We start from the raw sequence: 22692 nt of genomic DNA, 5'->3' as shown, positions 1-22692 counted from the left end.
GGCTGAAAGGGTAAATGCATAGATTTATAAGATTAAAAACAACCAACCCACACTTTTAAGAACAAACAAATGCTAAAAATAAGAACTAAGACACACCATGTAAAGATACAAGATCCCAACGAGGAATGCAACTGTATTTTATACCTAAAATGTACCAATAAACATTAATGAAAATAAAAAAGAACAAACAAATGCTTTTTAGTTTTTGAAGAAAACAGTTTAAGAAATATGGAAAATCACAACTATTTTGAAAAATGGGTTTTTTCTTTTTTGTTTTGTGGTACCAGGGATCGAACTCAGGACCTTGAGCTGCCAGGCAGACACATGCCACTGAGCTAAATCCCGGGGCCAAAAATGGGTTTTTTCTGCCCATTTACAGAATCTAATATACAAACAAAGGAAACTGCATATTCAGATGTGAGGCTTTGATGACAAACTCTCCTTATTCCTAGTCTAAGTTGCAACCCAATTTAAATCAAATCTAAGTGTGCGGGGCTTAGAGAGGGTCTCAGACAGATTGTGGCCCATGGATTAGTAAGGCAGAAGGACACAGCTGTCCCTTGATAGGTGGAAGCTTGGGAAAAAGTTGAAACAGAGCCCGCTGCAGACAGGCAGGTCTGTGCACGCCCTACCAAGGTCCTGAGTCACAAGGAAGATGCCGAATCACCCCGGTGCAGACAGGCAGGTCTGCCCACACCCTGCCGAGGTCCCCAGTCATGCGGAACACACGCCGAATCACCCCACTGCAGACAGGCAGGTCTGCGCATGCCCTACCGAGGTCCTGAGTCCCGCGGAAGACGCCGAATCAGCCCGCTGCAGATAGGCAGGTCTGCCCACACCCTGCCGAGGTAACCAGTCAAGCAGAACACACGCCGAATCACCCCACTACAGACAGGCAGGTCTGCGCACGAACTACCGAGGTCCTGAGTCCCGCGGAAGACACCGGATCACCCCACTGCAGACAGGCAGCCACCTGATTCCACATTACCAAGGCACAGAGGACACCAGACCACCAGACCAAGGTACTGAGTCCCACTGTTCCCGGTCCAGAGGTAGGGGCTTCTGAGCCGTTGTCCCACTGCTCCTGGTCCAGAGGAAGGGGCTTCCCGGTCACTGTCCCTCCCGCTACTCCCAGCCCAGAGGAAAGGGCTTTTGGGCCACCTTCTGTCTCGCTGCTCCTGGCCCAGAGGAAGGGGCTTCCGGGCCACCATCCCTCCCACTGCTCCCAGCCCAGAGGGAGGGGCTTCTGAGCCACCATTCCACTGCTCCTGGTCCAGAGGAAGGGGTTTCCCTGCCACCAACCCTCCGGCTGCTCCCAGCCCACAGGAAAGGGCTTTTGGGTCACCATCCCTACCGCTGAGCCTGGCCCCTGTCCCACCTCTCCCAGCTCAGAGGAGGTAATCCGTGCAGGTGCTAACAGCCCCCTGCGCCCCAGTCGAAATGAGAAAACAAATAAGTCTCAAAACCAGACTTCCAGATCACCTACAGCAACTCCAAAGGGAAATGAGATGGAACACTCTGATACTCAACCACCTGGACCCACTGAACTGGCAACAAAAGGGGATCTGGAAAAAATGAAATCAGAAATAATTTCTCAGATAACAGGAGAAATTGTGCCCCTAGTGCAAGACATGATTAATAAATCTAGAGAGGAGCTCAGGAATATGATGGAATCCCAACATAAGAAACAAATGGAATCCATAAAACAGATGCAAATAGATTTCCAGGACATGAAAAACTCCATTGAAAGTCTACACAGCAGAATGAGCCAGTGTGAGGACAGAATTTCAGATATAGAAGATAAGATTGCAATTAGTGACCAGGAAAAGAAAAATTGCTTCAAAATTATGAGGGAACATGAGAAATCAATCCAGCAGCTGCTAGATGATACAAAAAAGAATAATATAAGACTGCTTGGGCTCAATGAAGAAACAGGAGAGAGTGCAGATGACATAAAAAATCTCTTCACAGAAATAATGGCAGAAAACTTCCCAAGCAGGGGAAAAGAGCTTGACATACAGATAAGGGAGGCATATAGGACTCCAAATAGCCTTGATCAAAAAAAATCTACACATAGGCATATAATTGTTAAGATTCCAGAAACACAACAGAAGAACAAAGTTCTCCAAGCAGTCAGAGAAAAGAAACAAATCACATACAAAGAAAGCCCATCAGAATCACAGCAGACTTCTCAACACAAACCATCAAGGCAAGAAGAGCTTGGAGTGACATATTCCAAGCCCTAAAAGAAAACAGCCTCCAACCCAGATTGATGTACCCTGCAAAACTATCTTTCAAAATGGATGGAGAAATAAGATACTTTCATGACAAAGAGCACCTTAGGAACTTCGTGAATACCAAACCAGCACTCCAAAGAATTTTACACAATAGCCTAGGAACAGACGTTGAGGATCACAACCCCAGGAAGCAAAGCAGAATGAACCCATCTGGCATGACAAGAAATTAAATGGAAAGGGGGAGAACCCAACAAAAAGAAAAAGTCATGGCAATGACAAGTCAATACGTTTCAGTTGTAACCATCAACATTAATGGTCTCAATTCACCAATCAAAAGAAGTAGACTGGCAGAATGGGTCAAGAAGCAAAATCCAACAATATGCTACATATAAGAAACACACTTCATTCAAAAGGAAACTCATAGACTGAAAGTTAAAGGGTGGAAAACAATACTCCATGTGACAGGAACCTGAAAAAAAGCAGGAGTAGCTATCCTCTTGGCAGATCAAGTAGATTTCAAACCAACACTAATTAAGAGAGATGAAGAAGGACACTACATCCTTGTAAATGGAAAAATCCAAGAGGAACAGATGACGATCATAAATATCTATGCACCAAACACTTGTGCACCCAACTATATAAAACAAATACTAATGGACATGAAAAGCCATATATGCACTAACACAATTGTAGTGGGGGACCTCAACACCCCACTGTCACAAATAGATAGATCAACTAGATTAAAAATAAGTACTGAAATACTAGAACTCAATTGAATTCTTGAACAAATGAACTTAACAGATGTTTACAGAGTCTTCCACCCCACAAAATCAGAATACACATTCTTCTCAGCTGCATGAGGGTCATTCTCCAAAATAGACCACATACTCACACATAGAACATGTTTAAGTAAGTGCAAAGGAATTGAAGTTATCTCCTGTATATTATCAGACCACAGTGCGATAAAATTGGAGATCCATAGCAAAAGAAACTCAAAAAATTTCATAAGCATGTGGAAATTGAACAACACACTTCTGAATAACCAATGGGTCACAGAGGAAATTAAAGAAGAAATCAGACAGTTCCTTCAATTAAATGAAATGACAATACAACATATTGGAATCTATGGGACACAATGAAAGCAGTCTTACGAGGGAAATTCATAGCAGTGAATACACATGTTAGGAAAACAGAACGAGCCCAATTAAACAACCTGATGCTGAACCTCAAGCTTCTAGAAAAAGAAGAGCAGAACAACCCCAAAGCTCATACAAGGGAAGAAATTATAAAGATCAGAGGAGAAATCAATGCAATGGAGACTAAGAGAATGATACAAAAAATCAATGAAGCCAAGAGTTGGTTCTTTGAAAGAATCAACAAAATTGATAAACCTTTAGTCAACCTTGTCAGAAAAAGGAAAGAAAAGGCCCAAATCCATGCAATTAGGAATGAAAAGGGTGAAACTACAACAGACCCAGCAGAAATCCAGATGATCATCAATACCTACTTCCAGAACCTATATGCCAATAAGATGGACAACACAGAAGAAATGGACAGATTCCTAGATACATAGGAATTACCAAAGTTGAATGAAGAAGACCTAAAAATTCTGAACAACCCAATATCAACCAATGAAATTGAAAATGTAATTAAAAACATCACCTAAGAAAAGCCCAGGCCCTGATGGCTTCACTGCTGAATTCTACAAGACATTTAGAGAGGAACTGCTGCCACTACTGTTAAAACTCTTCAATTAATGTAATGCACTATATCAATAGAGCCAAGGTCAAAAACCATATGATTATCTCCATAGATGCAGAAAAAGCATTTGACAAAATCCAACATGCATTTATGATAAAAACCCTACAAAAAATTGGAATAGATGGTATCTACCTCAAACTGATAGAAGCCATCTATGAAAAACCAACAGCCAATATCATACTAAATGGTCAAAAACTGAAAACTTTCACACTAAAATCAGGAACAAGACAAGGATGTCCACTATCACCACTCTTGTTCAATATAGTTCTGGAAACATTAGCCACCGCAATTACGCAAGAGAAAGAAATAAAAGGAATAAAGATAGGAAATGAAGAAGTCAAATTGTCATTATTTGCAGATGACATGATACTCTATATAGAAGACCCCAAGAACTCCACCAAAAGTCTTCTAGACTTAATAACCAAATTCAGTCAAGTAGCTGGTTACAAGGTCAACACACAAAAATCAATAGCTTTCCTCTACACCAATGACAGACTCACTGAGAGAGAAATAGCGCAAATAATTCCTTTCACAATAGCATCCATAAAACTGAAATACCTAGGAATCATCCTAACAAAAGAAATCAAAGACCTCTTCTCTGAAAACTATGGCACTCTGAAAAGAGAGATTGAAGATGATATCAGAAAATGGACAGACATCCCCTGCTCCTGGGTAGGAAGGAGTAATATAGTGAAAATGGCCATACTTCCAAAACTGCTCTATAGATTTAATGCAATTCCAATTGAGATCCCAGCAGCATACTTCATAGAGCTCGAGAAAACAATCCAAAAATTCATTTGGAGTAAGAAGAGACCCAGAATAGCAAACCCAATTCTAGGTAACAGAGACATGGCAGGGGGTAATCACAATCCCCAACCTGCAACTATAGTACAAGGCTACTGTGATAAAAACAGCATGGTACTGGCAAAGAAACAGGCGTGAGGACCAGTGGAACAGATTAGAAGATGCAGAAACAACGCCTGACACACTCAGCCATCTCATCTTCGACAAAGGAGCCAAACACTCTCACTGGAGGAAAGATAGCCTCTTTAATAAATGGTGCTGGAAAAATTGGGTTTCAACTTGCCAAAGATTAAAACTAGACCTGTATCTCTCACCATGCACTAAGCTAAAATCAAAATGGATTAAAGATCTGAATATTGAAATAGAAACTCTGAACCAGTTGGAACAGAGGTTAGGTAGAACCCTTGAAGACATCGGTTTAGGAAAAGATTTTATGAACAAAACCTCAGTTGCCTGTGAACTAGCACAAACAATCAACAAATGGGATCTCTTTTTATTAAAAAGCTTCTGCACAGCAAGAGAAACCACCAGCAGTGTGAAGAGACAACCCACAATGTGGGAAAAAATCTTCACCTGCTCTTCCTCAGGCAAATCTACTATCTCGAATCTATAAAGAACTCAAAAAGATCAGACCTCCCAAATTTAATGACCCAATCCAAAAATGGGCATCTGAAATGAACAGACATTTCTCACACAAAGAAGTAGAAATAGCAAATAAATACATGAAAAAATGTTCAACGTCACTGGTCATTCCAGAGATGCAAATGAAAACAATGCTGAGATTCCACTTCACTCCAGAAAGAATGGCTGCTATCATGAAATCAACCAATAACAAATGCTGGTGGGGCTGTGGGGAAAGAGGAACCCTGCTCCACTGCTGGTGGGAGTGTAGACTGGTGCAAGCACTGTGGAAGTCAGTATGGAGATACCTCAAAGAACTAGGACCGGAAATCCCATTTGACCCCGCTATTCCACTGCTGGGGATCTTCCCCAAAGAATTAAAAGAATCATACCACAGTGATATATGTGCACCCATGTTCATAGCAGCGCAGTTTGTAATAACTAAAACTTGGAAACAGCCCAAATACCCATCAACTGGAGACTGGATAAAATGTGGTTTTTTAATAAAATGGAGTACTACTCAGCCATAAAAAATGAGAAATTAGAGACATTTATAGCTAAGTGGATGCACATTGAGGCAATACACTTAAGTGAAATAAATAGGACACAGATGTGTAAATACCGAATAGTTTCTCTGGTGTGAGAAACTGAAAGTGTAAATAAGGACTTAAATGTATAATAGGTCATGTGAAATAGGAAGAGAAGGGGCAAAGGGGAAGGAAGTGGGAGGGCTAGGGGAAAGGATAGAAGGGAATGGGATTAATATGAGAAAATGGAAAAATAGGAACAAAATCTTTGTAAATAGGGAGGGGCTGGAGGGGTTGAAGGGAGGGCTGGGCAAAGGTGAAAAACAAGAACCAAGAGAGACTATGTAAAGGTGCAAATTTCCAATGATGAATGTCATTATATTGTATACCTAAAATGTACCAATTATTAGAATGAATAATCGATAATGTAAAATAGGAAGAAAAGGTCCAAAGGGGTAGGGGTAGTGGGAGACACAGGGGAAAGGAAAGAAGGGAAAGGAAAAAATGATGAGAAATGGAAAAAATGGAAATAAAGTCTTTGTAAATAGGGAAGGGTGGAGGGCGTGAAGGGAGGGCTAGGAATGGGGAAAAAATAAGAACCAAGATGCATTATATAAAGGTACAATTCCCAATGAGAAATGTAATTGTGTTGGATACCTACAATGTACCAATAAAAGAATTTAATACAAAAAAATAAAAAAGTTGAAACAGGTGTGTGGGGCTGCTCTGTATGTGACTATGCTTGTATGTGTATGCAAAAATGTACATGTATACATTTTTTAAATTCCAAAGTTTCAGCGTTTCACAGCTTTACCACTATGGCCTCCAGCATCAAGCACGGGACAAAAGGCTGCCACCGCTGTCTTACCCAAGGCTGGTGTGTGGACCCCTGATATGCAGCAGGTCAAGAATACCTGTGCTACCACAACCTGATCATTAAAAAACTGATTTATGTTCACTATCATTGTCACATGTTAGCAGACTATTTGAAAGTAGTACCATTTAAACCTCCTACTCTTACCATGAGCAATTCATTTTAATTTTATTGTATCAAATATAGGAAAACTGATGGAAAAATCACACATTAGTGACATGTTTAAGTTACATATTGAAGGCCTGCTGTAAATGGTGAAGCTTTGTAAGATCCATTAACTTTATACTGGAACCCTACAAGAAAGTGTCTGTGCTGTGATAGTTAAGTGATTGCTGGCTTGACTGGATTAAGATGAGATTTCGAGGGTGCTGATGGACCAGCCCACTGATGAGTTCACAGATGAATGTAACTTAGGAGGTGGGCCAGCTGGAGGAAGTAGCTCACTGAGGGTGTGCGTTGAAGGGAATAGCTTTCCCTGGCTCTTGCCTTCCTTCTCTGCTTCCTGGCTGCCATGATGTGAGCAGCTTTCCTCTCTTGTGCCTTTCCACCATGATGCTTCAGCCTAAAAACAATGGAGCCAGCCAACTGTGGACTGAAACCTCTGAAACTGTGAACCAAAAGAAATCTTTCCTCCTTTAAGTTGTGTTATGTTAGGAATTATGTCCCAACCACAGAAAGCTAACACACGGTATGCATAACTTAAACTCACTAAACTCCATCAACAATAAAGAGCCTACTTACCACTTCAGTCGCAGAATCTTCTGGTTCATGCAAAATGATTGGAAGATTGCTAGTAAAGCCAATTTCTCCATTTGCAATGGCTGGAGTAACCAGTAAGGAAATATTTCGGATTTTCCCAAATCTAGGACTCACAGGTGGAATTGGGGGAAATCTGTTCATCAATACCACAGTTTCCAACTATAATAAACAAATAAAACAATAAGAACAGATAGCATAAAACCTTTGTAATTTAAGAAAAACCTTGAACAGCACTGGATGACAGTAAATGTAGGTAAAGGCCACCGATATCTTGACAACTTTGTTCTCCTCCTCCCTCATTCGCCTTTCCCTTTCAATCTGATCTTCAATTATTATTATTATCTAAGTCCAAAAACTATGCACTCTTAATAATCAGCTAAGCCTACCTGTCTTCTATGGAGATTTCCTTGAATTCTCCAGGCCTCTTTGTCTCACTGAGGAGCTCTACTGCTATCTCATTAAACATAGGTCTTATTATGAATTTTGAATAGTGCTTGTTTGTCATTATTACCAGGTTTATGGTTTCTAACATGCCTGCCAAACTCTTTGAGGGTCTACAGCCTTCTCAGCATTTTCCCAATACCTGACATAGACCTGAAGCCACAGCAGCTACATGGTTAGCATTTTTCAATTCATCCCTCCAGCACAAACCAAGCCCCATAGGAATCCTAATGCAGCACAAACCTTCAGCCTCTCAGATATTCTAACTTTTCAAAATCCAACTTATCAATACACTCAGTGTCACTAGAGGTATGTGGCAATACAGAATCATTTTAGAACTGCAAAAACCACAGGGATTTTAAGTTAAAATGCAATAAACTTAATGAAACATGACACATCTCCCACTCTGTAGAGCTCTCCATTAGGCTTTGTAATGCTGAAATGTTTATCAGAAAAAAGTATAAAATTAATTCTAGAGGTGGTATTTTCTGAAAAATACAAGAAACTGTACAAAGTTTATGAAACAAACTGATCAGAAATGCAATTTTACATCAGCATGGCTTATTTCCTAGTCTGTAAACATTTTTTGGTCTAGGTTCCTTAAGCATCTGCTAAGTCCAACTGTCCAACTGCTCCATTCACTCATGAACAATCATTCTTCGCATTCAGATCATGTGCTACGGGACAGCACACTGGCCTCCCAAGGCCTGCCAAAAGCTGAATCTCAAACTGATGGATTTAGCTGAGTGAGTTACCAAAGAATGAGGCCCGCATGTCTCGGATTCTCCTTTCTTCACTCCCATTCAGCTTTCCACACAGTCTCATACTTCTTGTTCTTGGGTTGTGCTTCCATTATGCATGATGCAAACCTCACAACCTTTGGGGTCCTCCCAGCTCTCCAAACCCTACAGCTGTTTTAACCCCAAGGAATCATGTCAGTGACTAATAGGCCTTTTTATCCCCTGGTGTTACATTAACTGTATGCAGTGGGAGCCGTCTGTTTCTTAAGTGAATGGAGAGATTTAAAGAACTGAGTCTGGAAGTAGCGGTGCAAGCAACTTCCCAACCAAGATCACCAAAACTCAGGCATCATATCCTTCCACAAGTCCCCTTAGTTTTCAAGGGTCATCAGAAGCAAATTCAGGCATTTTTATATAGGATGGTGGAGTGAAACAGAATTAGAAAGTTAGAAAGTTCTTAATGAAGTTTTCTTTATATAAGAATTCTCTGCAGCTACTTTGAAAGAACTAATGGATATTTTCAAAACATTAAAAGTGCAAGGTTACTAATATTAGCATAGATACTGAGATCTCTATCCACAGTAGAAACTGGTTCTGAGGCAACACAAGAAAAGAAATTAGCCAGAAAAAACCATGTTTCTGCATCAACAGCGCTCATTTATATCACAGGACTGGATGGCTGGCCAGGATGCCCAGGACAGGTGAAACCAAAACAACAGTGTAACATATCTGCCTCATCCCATGTGTTTTAATGATTTGCTTTTCATATGAGTTGTAGCCTATGCGAGAGCAGAGACAGAGGAGAGAACCAAACACTGAGAAGTGACAAATGACCTTAAGCAGGTACTAATGAGAACATTAGAATCCACAGGACACCAACAGCATATAGGAAAGCACTGGCATCAAGAGCAGAATAAAATAATCTACAGTAAATCCTGAAATACCACTCACCAAGTTATGTCCCAGAAACACTTGAAAATTTGGGAAAAGTTACACTACGTGTGAACTGGTAAAGTTAGTGTGCCTTTCCATTCAACAGAATCAATTTGGAAACCAAATGAGTTATGACATGATTTTTGTAGAAAGGTAAACTTAAAGTTGTTGTTTAGTTGTTGAACTAGATGTCTAAGTGTGTTCTGGCCACAGCACTCCGGTTACTTTAATTCTTGCTCAACGGGGCCCTGGGTCTGGGCTTGGCCATCTGCCTTTTCCACTTTACAGATCCAGAGTCCCTGCCACCTGCATTCTCGGGCATCTCACGAGGGCATTCCACAGGCCTCGGAGGAGAGGGCCACAGCTGTGAGTGAAGCTGTGTTCTGGACACATAGCTGTCCATGGGAAATCCAAGGGTCCCCCAGGGTGGAGACTGTCATCATAGGCAGAAGCACTCACGATACCAAAACCACTTGTGGGAGACACAACAAAACAATAATAATAATGAACAGTAAGATAGGGATCATCCACCATTAGTGACATCAGCGACAGGGCAAAGGCCTCCCTCTGAACAGGGACACTGCAAAAAGGCTACATTCTGACAGATCAGATGTCCCTTCAATGAGCCACCCACTAGGCCCCTTGACCAAGAGTCTTCCTGGAAGGCACAGGGAATGAGGAATGAGCAACAGCTCGGCTTCCAAAAGACAGAAGCTTTCTGAAGGAAGAGCCCGCCCCGCTGAGTGCTGCACAAGGAACACTCCCTAGGAGAAGCTCTAATGAATTTCCATAGGTAAACAGCAAGTCACCTCAAGGGTCAATCATTTTTTTCCCTTCAAATTTTTCATCAGGAACTCTAGAAGCTAAAAGGCAATACCTTTCAAGTGCTGGAGAAGTTATTTTCATTGAAGAATGTCAATCAAGCCAAATTATCAATGTGACTATAAATTTTCACAGCTTACACTGCTTAAAGACCCAACAGGTTGACCTTTAAGTACCCTTTCTGCACGTGTATATCTCAGTAAACTAAAACACAGTTCAGGAAGGGAAAGGCAAGAGATTAAGAAATTAAAGAATGCAGTAAGAAATATCTCAAGCAGGCAAGAGAAGTGTAAAAAAACATGATAATTCGACATACACGTATAAGACAGATGGAAGAGCTCAGTAGCAGAGAGAGGGTGGCAATATAGAAAGCGGACAGTTAGACACTCCAGAGAAAGCAATAACAAATCATAAAACAAATCTATACAAAAATATGAAATAAATTTAAATGTGGCAGGCATAGTTCAAAGAAATTAATGGAATATTATATTTTATTTAGCATATAATGCTTCAGGTGACAAAATGAATAATGTAATAAGATTTTAAATTTATGGATCTACTCATACTACCTGATTCTATATAAATGTATTTAATCAAAATTTGATTATTTAATTTGATTGTTTTCTCATTTTCATAATCAGCCAGTATCAGCACATGGAAAACATAAGAACTGAATGCAACTACTTTAAACTTTGATAATAAAAATAATGTTTTAGTTAATAAGAAGTTGGGCAATAAGAGTGATGAGCTGTAAGGAGACAGTTGTGGGTCCTTACTTCTTCATATTAATTAGTTGAAACTTCAGAGAGTCTATCTACAATTAACATATAAGGAAATATTTTCTTGAGTCTATTATTTAAAAGAAAACCATTTTCATCTTCCTATTTTAAATTTTGAAATGTCTTCCCTGTAGCATCTATTGTGAAAAACATTTATTCCATAAACCTCATTCCTATTTTCCCAACTTAACTCAAAAGAATGGTGACTCTCTCTCTCTTGCTCCCTGCTATAAAAGTTTGTAAAGTTACTCCATTATGTCATCCACTACAATGTAATTCACACTTCATGTCTGGTTAATTTTAAATATCACCTGATAAAAATACTAATTTTAGTAGAACCATTGTCTTATTCAAGGTTATGCATCTCAGGAGTGACACAGTCTCTTTTGATTCCCTAAATAACTTTAAAGAATAAATAAAATCTAAAAAATGAATGAGAGCAAAAATAACTGTTGGCAAACTCATACAGATAAATATATGGTCAATTTTGGACCAAAACTGAGATGATTTTAAACCCTCAATTACCTGTACTAGGAAGTGGGCCCCATTTTGAAGGAATGCATCATTTCTTATTGGTAATTTTCTAGCCACTTGGGTCTTATGCTCCGGGAAAATGAGGCAGTTTCCCCTGGATGTGTTTAAGACATCATCTTTTGCTCTCAAAGGCTCCACAGCTCCAGCAGGAACATAAAGTGCAGAATAGAGCACCCGCACATCGCCTTTAGCTCCTCCTAGTCTTGTAAAAGTCAAGGACAAGCATCGTTCACCTGGACTGCTTTCAATCCTCTGGTTTTCCATTGGAAAAAATGTTATCAGTCCATAAACATCATCACTATCCTGGATGTAGAACAAAAGCTGCAGACGAGAAAAGAAAATATTAAAGTGCAAAATTGTCACACCTGAGATTCTCAAACTCTGTATTTTCTAGGCTACTTTGATTTGCAGTGTTTATTCATATATCATATCTAAAATTATTACTTCTCATATGTAAGAGAGTAAAAAGAACAAAACCAAAATCTGAACAATTTCCTAAATCACAATCTGTGAAGCTTGTTGAAGAGTGCAGTGCTAAAGTTGGGGGTGCGGCTCTGAGGTGAAGCACTTGCTTAGCAGGCACATGACCCTGGACTGAATCTCCAGCACCACCATGAGAGAAAGAGTAAACTATTTACTTGCAGAAGGGACAATGTCGAACAAGAGAAGCAAGCCTCATTTTCAATGTCCTTCATATCACACTGAACTAAACATAAATTTGATTATATTTGGTTTTGGTTCTTCTATAGCACAGAAAAGGTGGCAGGAGAAAGTCATATGAGAGCTCTACCTCTGCTGGTTCGCTCACTTCGGCACCACCACTGATGGTGTGGGGCAGGATTCTAAGTAGATAAGCTTCGGCCTCTTCCGGGAGGTCATCCTCAATGACAGTCGGAGGAACTGAGGCCAACATCTGCCCTTGTGCAAAGCGGAGAACCCCAGAGCTTGGCCTGATATCATCGGTCACCGGTGAGGGGTCACTGATATTCTGTGTCAACACCCAGCTCACAGAGACATCCCCGTGGGTGCCACCGTTTCTAACCACTGAAATTTCTTCAAATCTAGAACTGTTTAAGAGGAATGCATGTTGTCACATTATACACTCTACATTTCCCTTAGACAGGCTTTCCCAATGCCAAATTGGTTGTTGGACACTGGTGAAAGCAGAAGCCATGACCCAAAATTGTTTTCAGCATGAAGGAGTGGATGTGTGGATGTCTCCTAAGAAACTACTGTAATAGGAATTCATCTGCATATTGAAATCATACTGAAATTATAAAGAATATAGTGAAGTCAAGGTAGAGAAAATACAAAACTAACCATTCAGCACAGTGTCTGACATCACAAAAATTAAATCTTGTAATAATATACTAAAATAATTGTAGCAATGGGTTTAATATAAATCATACCTTGATGTTGCATCTTCATCGATTATAACTGGCCTTTCAAACAGGATACTGTTGAACGAGAGGACGCCGTAAGGCTTGTCATTGGGCTTAATGGTGACTTGCACGACAGAAGGCCCTATTAGCACAGCATCTCCCTGTAAGGTCTCCTTTAGTAACATGATGTGAAATGACTCAGCGATCTCTGGCATGGCATCATCAATTATTTGAAATTTTAGATGTGACTCATGAATAAAAGGTGAAAAAACAATAGTTGTATTTGGCTGAAGGTCAATAAAGTCTAAATTTTGCTGGGCATGTGTTGTTGCATTCCCAGTGGTAACTGTGTATCTGATTGAAGCTTCATATTCATTGGATCCAATCAGATTTCCATTGTCATCCTTTCCACGAGCCACTGGAATCATAAGTATGTGATCTTCCTCAGGTACCAAGTAAATGCTCTGGAGGAATCTCACGGGAGCATCATTTTTCTTAATGATGATCTCAGCTGAATTCCTAGAGATGTTAATCTCAGCTCCTCCTTCTATACTTTTGAGTTGAATCAAAAATGTTTCATCATTTTATGGTACCTGTTGAACATAAACAGTGGTAAAACATCAATAGCCAAAAGATCTGCAAAGAAATCAAAGTATAAAAAGTTACTGTTTTTCAACAGAATTATATAAATATAAAATAATCTTTAACTGAAGGGAGCAAATAGAAAAAGGCTTTTTTATTCTCCACTTACTAAAATATTTTCCAAAAATAATCTATTTTAGATAAGAATGGAAGAGCTAACCAAGCAAAAGTGAAATCCCTGCTATGACTGTGAACATTTTAAATATGCAAACAAAAATATCAATCACAACAGAATTTTCTTGCTTTTATAATAGGTAAGCAGCACTGCTCCTATTCAGACATGAAATCACTAACAAAAATCAAATATCAGAGTTCCCAAGATGCTTAAAGTTTTGTATTGTGTGTGTTTGTCAGTTATATTCCTGTTCATTACTTTTAAATGCACATTTTTTTGGGTGGTAGTAGAGTTTGAACCCATGACCTCCCATATGTTACGCAAATGCTCTATCACTGAGCTACATTCCCCAGCTTAGATGTACAATTTAATGTTAATTAAATAAGGTAAATAATAATAAACTATATCCCTCAATAGCTAATAGCTAAAGTATGATTGGCCTTAATTTACAAGTTACAGTACTAATTTATAAAAGACTGTATTCTTGAAAAACTTCAAACACTATGATATATCACACAGATTCTCTATCATGTCTGTAACACAGAGTCCTTCCTTGTCACCTCTGAGCATTTAACAATGTCTCACCTCATCATCAAGCACTGTCAAATTGTAAATTACTGTTGCTCTGCCCAGGGGAAAGGTGATATTTCCACTAATTGGACTCAAATCTTCTTCAGGGGGGTTTGGGCCACCCTCTACCTGCAAAGGAGTATGTGATGCCATCAATAAATACAAAGCATTTCACAAGACAGGTGAAGCGTTACGGTGGTGCCAGCTGACAATAATCTCAAGTTTACTTAAAGATGCTCTTTAAGAATTGTACAAGCCTGTACATAAGCCTGCCCTTCTAATTTAACAGTCAATGTCTATAAGGTATTTCTATATCTTGACCATATTTATGTTCAACTATATAGTTCCTAAGATATTTTTATTTTTTCTCAACCATTATATTAAATCTGAGAGGAAGACTTTATAAATATTTCTTCTTGAGAGGAAGGGTATTCAAGATTAGTAAATTCCCTCAAAAAAATGAGATCAAATACAAATCAGTTCCACCACTGACTGTGGGACCTTTAGAAAGTTATTTAAAACTCTGTGCAGCATTTTGCTCATCTTTAAAATAAGCACAAGAATTTCCATTTTGCATGTTTGATGTGAAGATCTAATAAAAATCAGTATTTCAAAAAATACTGAATACTCAGTGCCTGGTCTTTTTCAGCTACTACTAAGAATATAGCAGTGGGCAAAGCAAAGCCCCTTCTACACGGGCCTTATAGTTAATGGAGGAGAACAAAAGATGAGAGAAAACACATGTGTATGTGCTAGATCATGGCAAATACTATGAGGAAAAACTCTAAGAGGATCATAACAGAGCCCAAGGGCTGGGGAAGACTGCTTTTCTGTATGCAGCAGTAATCATCGTAAGGTACACAGAGCAACGCATGTCAACAGAAGGTGCTCCACAAAGGTTACTACAACTATTTAACAAACCAAAGGCTACACACACCACAGATAAGTTGAAAATACTGTAACTTTGATAGTGTATCCCTTCTATAGCCAAACTATTTTCTAATTTTCTGTATATTTATTTTTAGAAGTATCTTCAACAATTTATTATCCTAAGTGTATGAGAAACTGCTTGAGGCTTCCTATAAAAACTTGCAAGAGTACTGTATCTTTAGTTGGTTTTTACTACACATTTTATGCTTTACTGTGATAGTCATGAGCATAAATAGAACTCTTCAATGCTACAACAGAACTGTATTATGTACATCCAAGTGTTCACTCTTGCAATTAATAATTAAGATAGAAACTGCTTAGTTACTTTCTAATACTCTAAGGTTTGAAACCAGCATATTTGATCGTGTTTTGGATCTCATAAAAAAATCATTTGAAAACTGAAATGTGAATTTCACAGAGCAGCGTGTTGTGGCAATGTTCAGTGAGAGGTAAAATGAATGTAGTTAGCACCCAGAAAATGGTCTGCCCACAGCCTCACTCACCCACGCATACCTACGGGTCTCCACGGCAGAGGCAACACATCCACTATTATTCCTGATGTGATTTATTATGACCGCATATCTAAAACACTTTGTGGTTCACATAAACATAATACATGCAAGTAGCAAGGAAAATATGTTTATATTAACCATGAAATTTATCAGACAGCAAAAGTATTTTTATTAAGTGATGTGTTCATTGTACAAAGAGACTTTATTTTTAAAACGACAGCCATCTGGTATGGCCTCTGCAGTGTCACCCTTTCAGGTGATTTCCAGGTAATCTCACCTCAAAGGCCACAGTGACCATACCGTAGGTCCCCTTCTCCCTGAGGAGAGTGAGAGGCACAGACTCATTTCTGCCTCTTGGCTCCCTCGCTGTGACTGATGAGGGCTGTTGGGAAGAGCAGAGGCAATCAGGGTTTATCAAGTGGAGGTCGGAGGTAGTAAAAATCTGTTTCCTTAAACACTCCATTTCCCCACAGGCAAATCAATTCATATTGCACTGTAGGAAAAATGGTATTTCTAGCATCAATTCACTGTAGCTAATAAAAATACTGAAATCTTTAAAAATAATATTATAAAGGGAACATAAAACTAACCAGGCAGGTAGGTCTTGAACTGATTCTACCACCCAATATCCATCCCACTGAGGAATCCTAAAGGTGATCTAGCTGAAAGCAGGTAAATTAAATTCCTCCAGGGGACCCTGGAGGTCCTGAGCTGAGTTAATCCTCCAGAGCAAGGCAGTGGCCACTGGGACACACTCGGCCTGCTTCCACCACCCCTCCCTCTCACCAGCCGGCTTCCACTGAGAAGCACAAGTGATGACTTGCCAGACACAACCACTGCCAGAAGCAAGAGTGAGAACTTCAAATGTTGAAACTTGCCCACTTGCCGACAGTAAGTCCAGGGAAGAGGAGGAGGTAATGAGCAGCAGCCACCTCTCAAGGTGACACTAAGGCTTAATATCTCATCCACAGATAGAGAGAGGGACCCCTGTCCCAAAGGGCTTGATGAGGTCCGATCCGATCATTTTTCTCAAGTGCTTACCCAGAACCTAACATGGGCTGCTTCCTAACAATTACCTTTTACTCACATAAAAAGATTAATTTCATTAATGTGTGTGACAATGGAATTCAGGTTACTAAATATCTACTTATTAAACTGAGGTTAGCAAATACTCTTTTCAATGAAGATAATTCAACTGTAAAACTCATATAGCTCACTGTAATTCAAAGATAAGGAACTAAGAAAACAACGTAAAAAACAATGAATCATAACAGTGATCTAAACTAGAAAATAACTGAAAAGCTGGGAAGTATGGCATCATGCCATAATGATACTCTGTAATATTTTTTCAAAAGACTGTCAGGAAGGTTACTGTAGCCTAAAACTTAGCTTATAAATGTTTTGTTTTGTTTTATTTTAAGAGCTGGAAACAATCCTCTCAAGAAGGGACCCATCTTCTATGTTTGTTTCAAAAACTAAAATCTTCTGAACATGAGACTGGCCAGAAGCATAAGACAGGACTTTGGTATTAAGGGAGACAAAGTAAAGTGAAACTGGGGGTACAGGGGTCGTGGAGTTCATAAAGCATGTATCAGCCGGAAAATGTTAGGGCATGCACTGACTCTAGAACTTTGCAGAGCTGTAACATCTGCTACCAAATTTTAAGTGCTGTAGGTGTTTGGTATTCTTTTGATGTAGTTTCTCATTTCATCGTCACCCCAAACATTCAGAAGGGCCTAATAAAGGGATAGTGCTTACTTGAAGTGGTATTTGGAGGAATCGAGCAAAAGGCACATTAGAGCTACAGAACAAAATAGGGAACAAATGAGTCAGAGGGAATGATCATCAGAAAGAAATTAAAAAAGGGATGACCATGATCATGGAAGCCTCTTCAATTTGCAAACGTCTTAGGTAAAACAAATGAAAGGTCTACAGAATGTGGGACAGGATGGGCTTAATGCAAGTTTTATTTAAATGTCAAAAGACAGGATGACATGAGCTAACATGAAAAATAATCAAAAATTAATGTACTACTACCTAACAACTATGAGACTCATCAAACTGTAACCATACCATGTTAAATGAAATAACTCCAAATGCATTGTCATTTGATAATATTGTTATAGTAACATTCCTTGGCCATCCAAGTTTCACATTTGCTGAAGGTTTCTAAGATAAGAGTCCAAAAATAAAGTAATAAATTAAACAGTAGAATAAGAATAATCATTTTAATAAAATTTGTATTTAAGCAATTATTTAGAATATGAATAAAAAATATTCTTTCAATGCACAGATTAAGAAACATATTCAAGTTAAGTCAACATCTAAAGAAATTCCAAATGAGAATTTCTTAAATTATAAAACCATCACTTTTAATAATATATAATTGTATAATTATAAGTAATAACTGACTAGTAATATTATATTATAAATTATGTTATGATTACTATAATGTCCTTACTAATTTACAGAATTAAATGTGCAATATGAAATTCTACTAAATGTGATTTTTACACTATAGATTGTGCTATATTTAAAAATTAGTTATTCTATCAATCAGCAAGCCACATGAAAGTAAAATGCTTAGCAATTTTTCTTATAAATCTATAGAGTTTTCTGCAATGTTTCTGTTGAACAGCAGCAGAAAGGAACATTAAAAAGAAGCAAACGTAACTGTTTCAAGTATAACGTTCCTAAAAATTTCACTCCTACTGACAGAATTATTCTTTAAAAAATTCTCCATGCCCTCTAGAAACAGTAACTATCCTGGTGCTAGTCGTCACTGCTTCAGCCTAACAGAGCAAGCCACAAAGTCCAATGAACTCAAGTGTTTTCTCAGAGGTGCTGTGGATTCATTCTAAGCAAAGGACCTCCCACTTCCATGCTTGCTTTTTTGTATCCTTCCCCTTTGAACTCCAAAGTCATGGTCACTCTTTGTGCATCTGGTGGTAGGGGAGGAATAATAGAGAAAAGGACCAAAGGGAAGACGAGGTTTTCCGGAGCATCTGTCCAAGTGATTCCCAGCAAGTTGAATGGACTCAACTCTACAGGACCTTCTAAACAGACTGGGGTTGCCAGAGACGTTTTATGAAAACCACTGCTAGTAGCTCATTTCTAGATAAAGGCAGAGTCTAAGACCAAGGGGAAGAAAGACCTACCTGTAATGTTAAGTGAAAAGTAAAAGTCTCATCCGGCTCTGACAGGTCATCATCACACACTGCTATGTACACTGTCCTGTTTGTTTCTCCAGCAGGTATAAAAGCTGCAGCATATGTGTCAAAAAAGTCACCAGTATCTTCCCCATGCAGCTATCAAACGCAAACAGAGGTGGCTTTTCTTACTTAACACAGAGTTAGGACAAGCAAAACTGACACTAATTGGAGCAATGGAAAGAAAATGTAAAAACCAAGTATCACTGAGATTTACAATAGGATGTACAAAAACATAATATTTCACAAATGGCAAAAGTCATCTTCAGAAAACAAAAGGTTGCAGGAATAAATGATTCCACATAAAAGTATTTCTTTATATTGTGAAAGAAAGAAATACACAGGAAACTAATAATTGCATAGAAAGTCATGTAGTAGATTTTCTCCTCTGATTGCTGGTTGATCTGGAGTGAACTACATCGACACTAACAAGAAGAACTGCAGCTAAAACTCTCACAGAGAAGAGGTGGATGCAGCCTGCTGAGAGCTGGCAGGAAAAGCAATTTCTTCTCCAATTAGTTTCACATAAAATGCTCTTTCCAAAACTCTCCACCTGAAATTGTATTTATGTTGTCCCACAGCAATTCCAATTAAGACCCAATTCTTTTAGCATGCTAAACTTCTTAGTGATTATAAACTTTTCTTAACTTTGTAAGATTCTACTCTGTAAAATCAGCATTGCTAATAAGATTCTCAGGGAAGTAGCAATTATGAAATTATGAAATAGCAATTTATTGTGCAAATACAAATGAGATTTTTCACATATATATATGATTTAGTACAAAAAATTAACAAAATGTATAGGGAAATTTCAGTAAACTTCTAGTCCTAATTTATAGAAATAAAATGTTTTTAAATACTTTATTAGTCAAAATAGCCGGGGATTTAGCTCAGTGACATGGCACCTCCCTTGCAAGCGCAAGGTCCTGAGTTCAATCCCCAGTACCGAAAAAAAAAAAAGAAAAAGAAAAGAAATTTTAAAAAATTGTTAGGCGAGGGATTTAGCTCAGTGGTTCTGCTGTCTTCCTTGAAAGCTCAAGGACCTGAGTTCGATCCTCAGTAACCCCTCCCCAAAAAATGTTAAATAACTAAATTGTCAAGGGTACTGGAAAACTTATTCTCACATATTACTGTAGAAAATGGCACACTATCAAGAGCCAACGAAATAAACAGAAAAATACAGAAATGAAGCTATAAAAATCATTTGACAATCCCAAATAGATATGTATATAAACAGTTTCATCACAATAACATTCATAACAAAATTGGAGGCAACCTCATTGAGAGCAGTGGAGGGCTGATTAAGACGACCAATGATGATATGATCAAGAAAAGTGAAAATAATAAAAACCTACCAGGATACAACTGAAATAATATGAAAATATTATCAAACAGAATGTATACTCAAACTAAAAATAAATACCCTCTATATCATAAATACAAGCTAAAAGCAATGTACAAAATTGTAACATTGGGTTGATTTCATAAGTAGCTTTTCTTATTTTTCTATTTCTACAGTGTTTCATATTGTGGCAATTTACCCTACTGATGAAAGTTTTATTTTTGTGAACAAAAACTTCCAAGTACTTCCGTCACAAATACAGCAATATCTTCAGCTGGTCATACGACATTACTTTCTGCTTAAAAACAAGAGACATATACACATGGCACACATAGTTGGTCAAAAATTAAACTATGCAATAATAAGTAATCAAGTTTCACAAATTCTACTTAACTTTTATCTCCATAAAAGAATTATCTAACAGAAACGAGGTTTCTTTTTTTAACTGCCATTTTTTCTTTTAAATGTTCATTAAAAATACACAATCTACAAAAAGCTACAATCATTTCTTACCGATACAAGTGCAGTAACATTTGCTGGTTCTCCTATTTTTTCAATGATAAAATGAATACTGTTGTGCTTGTTTCATTAACAACAAATTCTGTTTGTCCAGCAAACCTTATTTGTTTCTCCAAATACGAAAGGGATGAGTAAAGCTGAAAGAAGATTTACTAATAAAGATGCAGAAGGCATCCCTATGGGAAAAAAGAAAAAAGTAAGATATATCTAGTACATTTTCTTTAGCTTCTGTTGTCCACAGATGTAAATACAGAGTACATTATTACACAGAAAACAACAAGGACACAAATACATCAAATAGTAAACCATCCAATTCAGAAGTAAAGGTAAAACCTTTATCTCTTCTATGGCTCTCCTTTTGGGACCGTAATTACTTTTTGTTCTTCAGCTTCTATGTCCAAATACTCATAAGGTAAACTTTATTATTTTATTTAAAAATTTATTGACACATTAGTCTATGAAAAACAAGGAAAAGCAGATAAAGTCTACTTCCCTCAAATGAAATGGTTTGGCTTAGCCAAAACTAAAACTGTTGATGCTAAAGCTTTAACAACAAATTGATATCTTGGTTAGTGCCTACATTTTCCCATATATTTGTCTCAAGTTTTTTTTTTTTTTTTTAGTTATTGCAAGGAATTGACAATCCTTTCAAAGAAAAGGTTAATTTTGAAAGCTTAAATTTCTTCCATTTTACTAGGTAAAATGCTAATATCACTTCTTAGAAAATGTCCATGCTGCTTTAAAATAATCAAACTGAGCAAATAAGGAGAGTGAATACTATCTTCTTTTCCCTAACTCTACAGCCTTCTTCCCACAATGTGTGTGTTTGTGAGTCATAGATACTGTTCCTACTTTTAGTGCTGTGATTCAAGTGCTTTCAATAGTACAGAACCGCAGTGGCCTCTTGAAAGCACTGCTGTTTTGTGATGTAGATGAACCTCTAAACATGTGAACAATTCATCTCATGGGTCGTTAAGATTCCAGTGGGTCTATGTGAGCAGTCACACGAACATAACAAGTTCACACATTTCAGAGGGGAGTTGCACTATGTACGCCGGGAGCCAAAATTCTTCCTATTAATCTTTACCTTGGCCAAGAAGTGATAAAATTTTCATGCATGTGGTATTTCCACATAACTACATGTAGTGTTATAATTAGGAATCACCAAATACATGAATCCTTGAAATATTTTAGGATATAAATGCAGTTTTCTCAGCCAACTACATTCAAACAACCCAGTGTGAGATTGACCAATGAGCTCTTGCATGATCTCGACTGCAAAATCCATAGACAGACATACAGAGTTTGGAAGGAGTGGAAGGAAAGGAGACTCTGAAGGACTAGGACATGTCTTGCACCTGTCTCTGCTCTCCAAGCAAGCCTGCCTTAAGGCTAGGGGATTTGGGAGAAGAAATTACAAAGGGAAAAAAATGAGAGAATGGGAAGGCAAAAAGCAAAGCAAGGATCAGAAATGCTCCCCCATGATTCTCATGGGTGAGGCGGTTCTGAGTCAAATCACAGCATGTGGAGAAAATCTTTTGTAGAATTCTATAGTAGAATGATTTCACACTTCACTTAGGACAAATAGTGGGAAAGAAATACCTAGATATGGAAAGAAGGGACAATAAGGTAGTAATTT

The 22692-nt window shown here is 38.2% G+C and overlaps 1 protein-coding gene across 35 annotated transcripts in view; it reads right to left on the bottom strand.

Moving 5' to 3' along the window:
- Positions 1-22297, bottom strand: part of LOC147829317 (adhesion G protein-coupled receptor V1-like) — a 66501-nt gene extending 44204 nt beyond the window's left edge. For 16 of the 35 annotated variants that reach the window (XM_087206399.1, XM_087206401.1, XM_087206407.1 and 13 more), the window contains exons 1-9: positions 21048-22291; positions 19142-19291; positions 18057-18152; positions 16261-16365; positions 14557-14670; positions 13242-13807; positions 12623-12899; positions 11824-12153; positions 7566-7742 (exon numbers count right to left, since the gene is read on the bottom strand). In XM_087206399.1, coding sequence (XP_087062525.1) covers positions 7566-7742; positions 11824-12153; positions 12623-12899; positions 13242-13642 — 1185 coding nt within the window. In that variant the 5' untranslated portion in view covers positions 13643-13807; positions 14557-14670; positions 16261-16365; ... (1 more) ...; positions 19142-19291; positions 21048-22291. Of the gene's footprint in view, positions 1-7565; positions 7743-11823; positions 12154-12622; positions 12900-13241; positions 13808-14556; positions 14671-16260; positions 16366-18056; positions 18153-19141; positions 19357-21047 lie in introns of all 35 variants that reach the window. The other 19 variants (XM_087206391.1, XM_087206381.1, XM_087206389.1 and 16 more) reach the window with 7 other exon arrangements.
- Positions 22298-22692: the final 395 nt, after the last annotated feature.

Source organism: Heterocephalus glaber, unplaced genomic scaffold, assembly GCF_053883595.1.
Source record: "Heterocephalus glaber isolate CG9 unplaced genomic scaffold, H.glaber_assembly_v1.0 deba00000674, whole genome shotgun sequence".
Classification (NCBI taxonomy): Eukaryota; Metazoa; Chordata; class Mammalia; order Rodentia; family Bathyergidae; genus Heterocephalus; species Heterocephalus glaber.
Note: the sequence above shows the minus strand (reverse complement) of the source record. Positions and strands in the feature narration are given on the sequence as shown.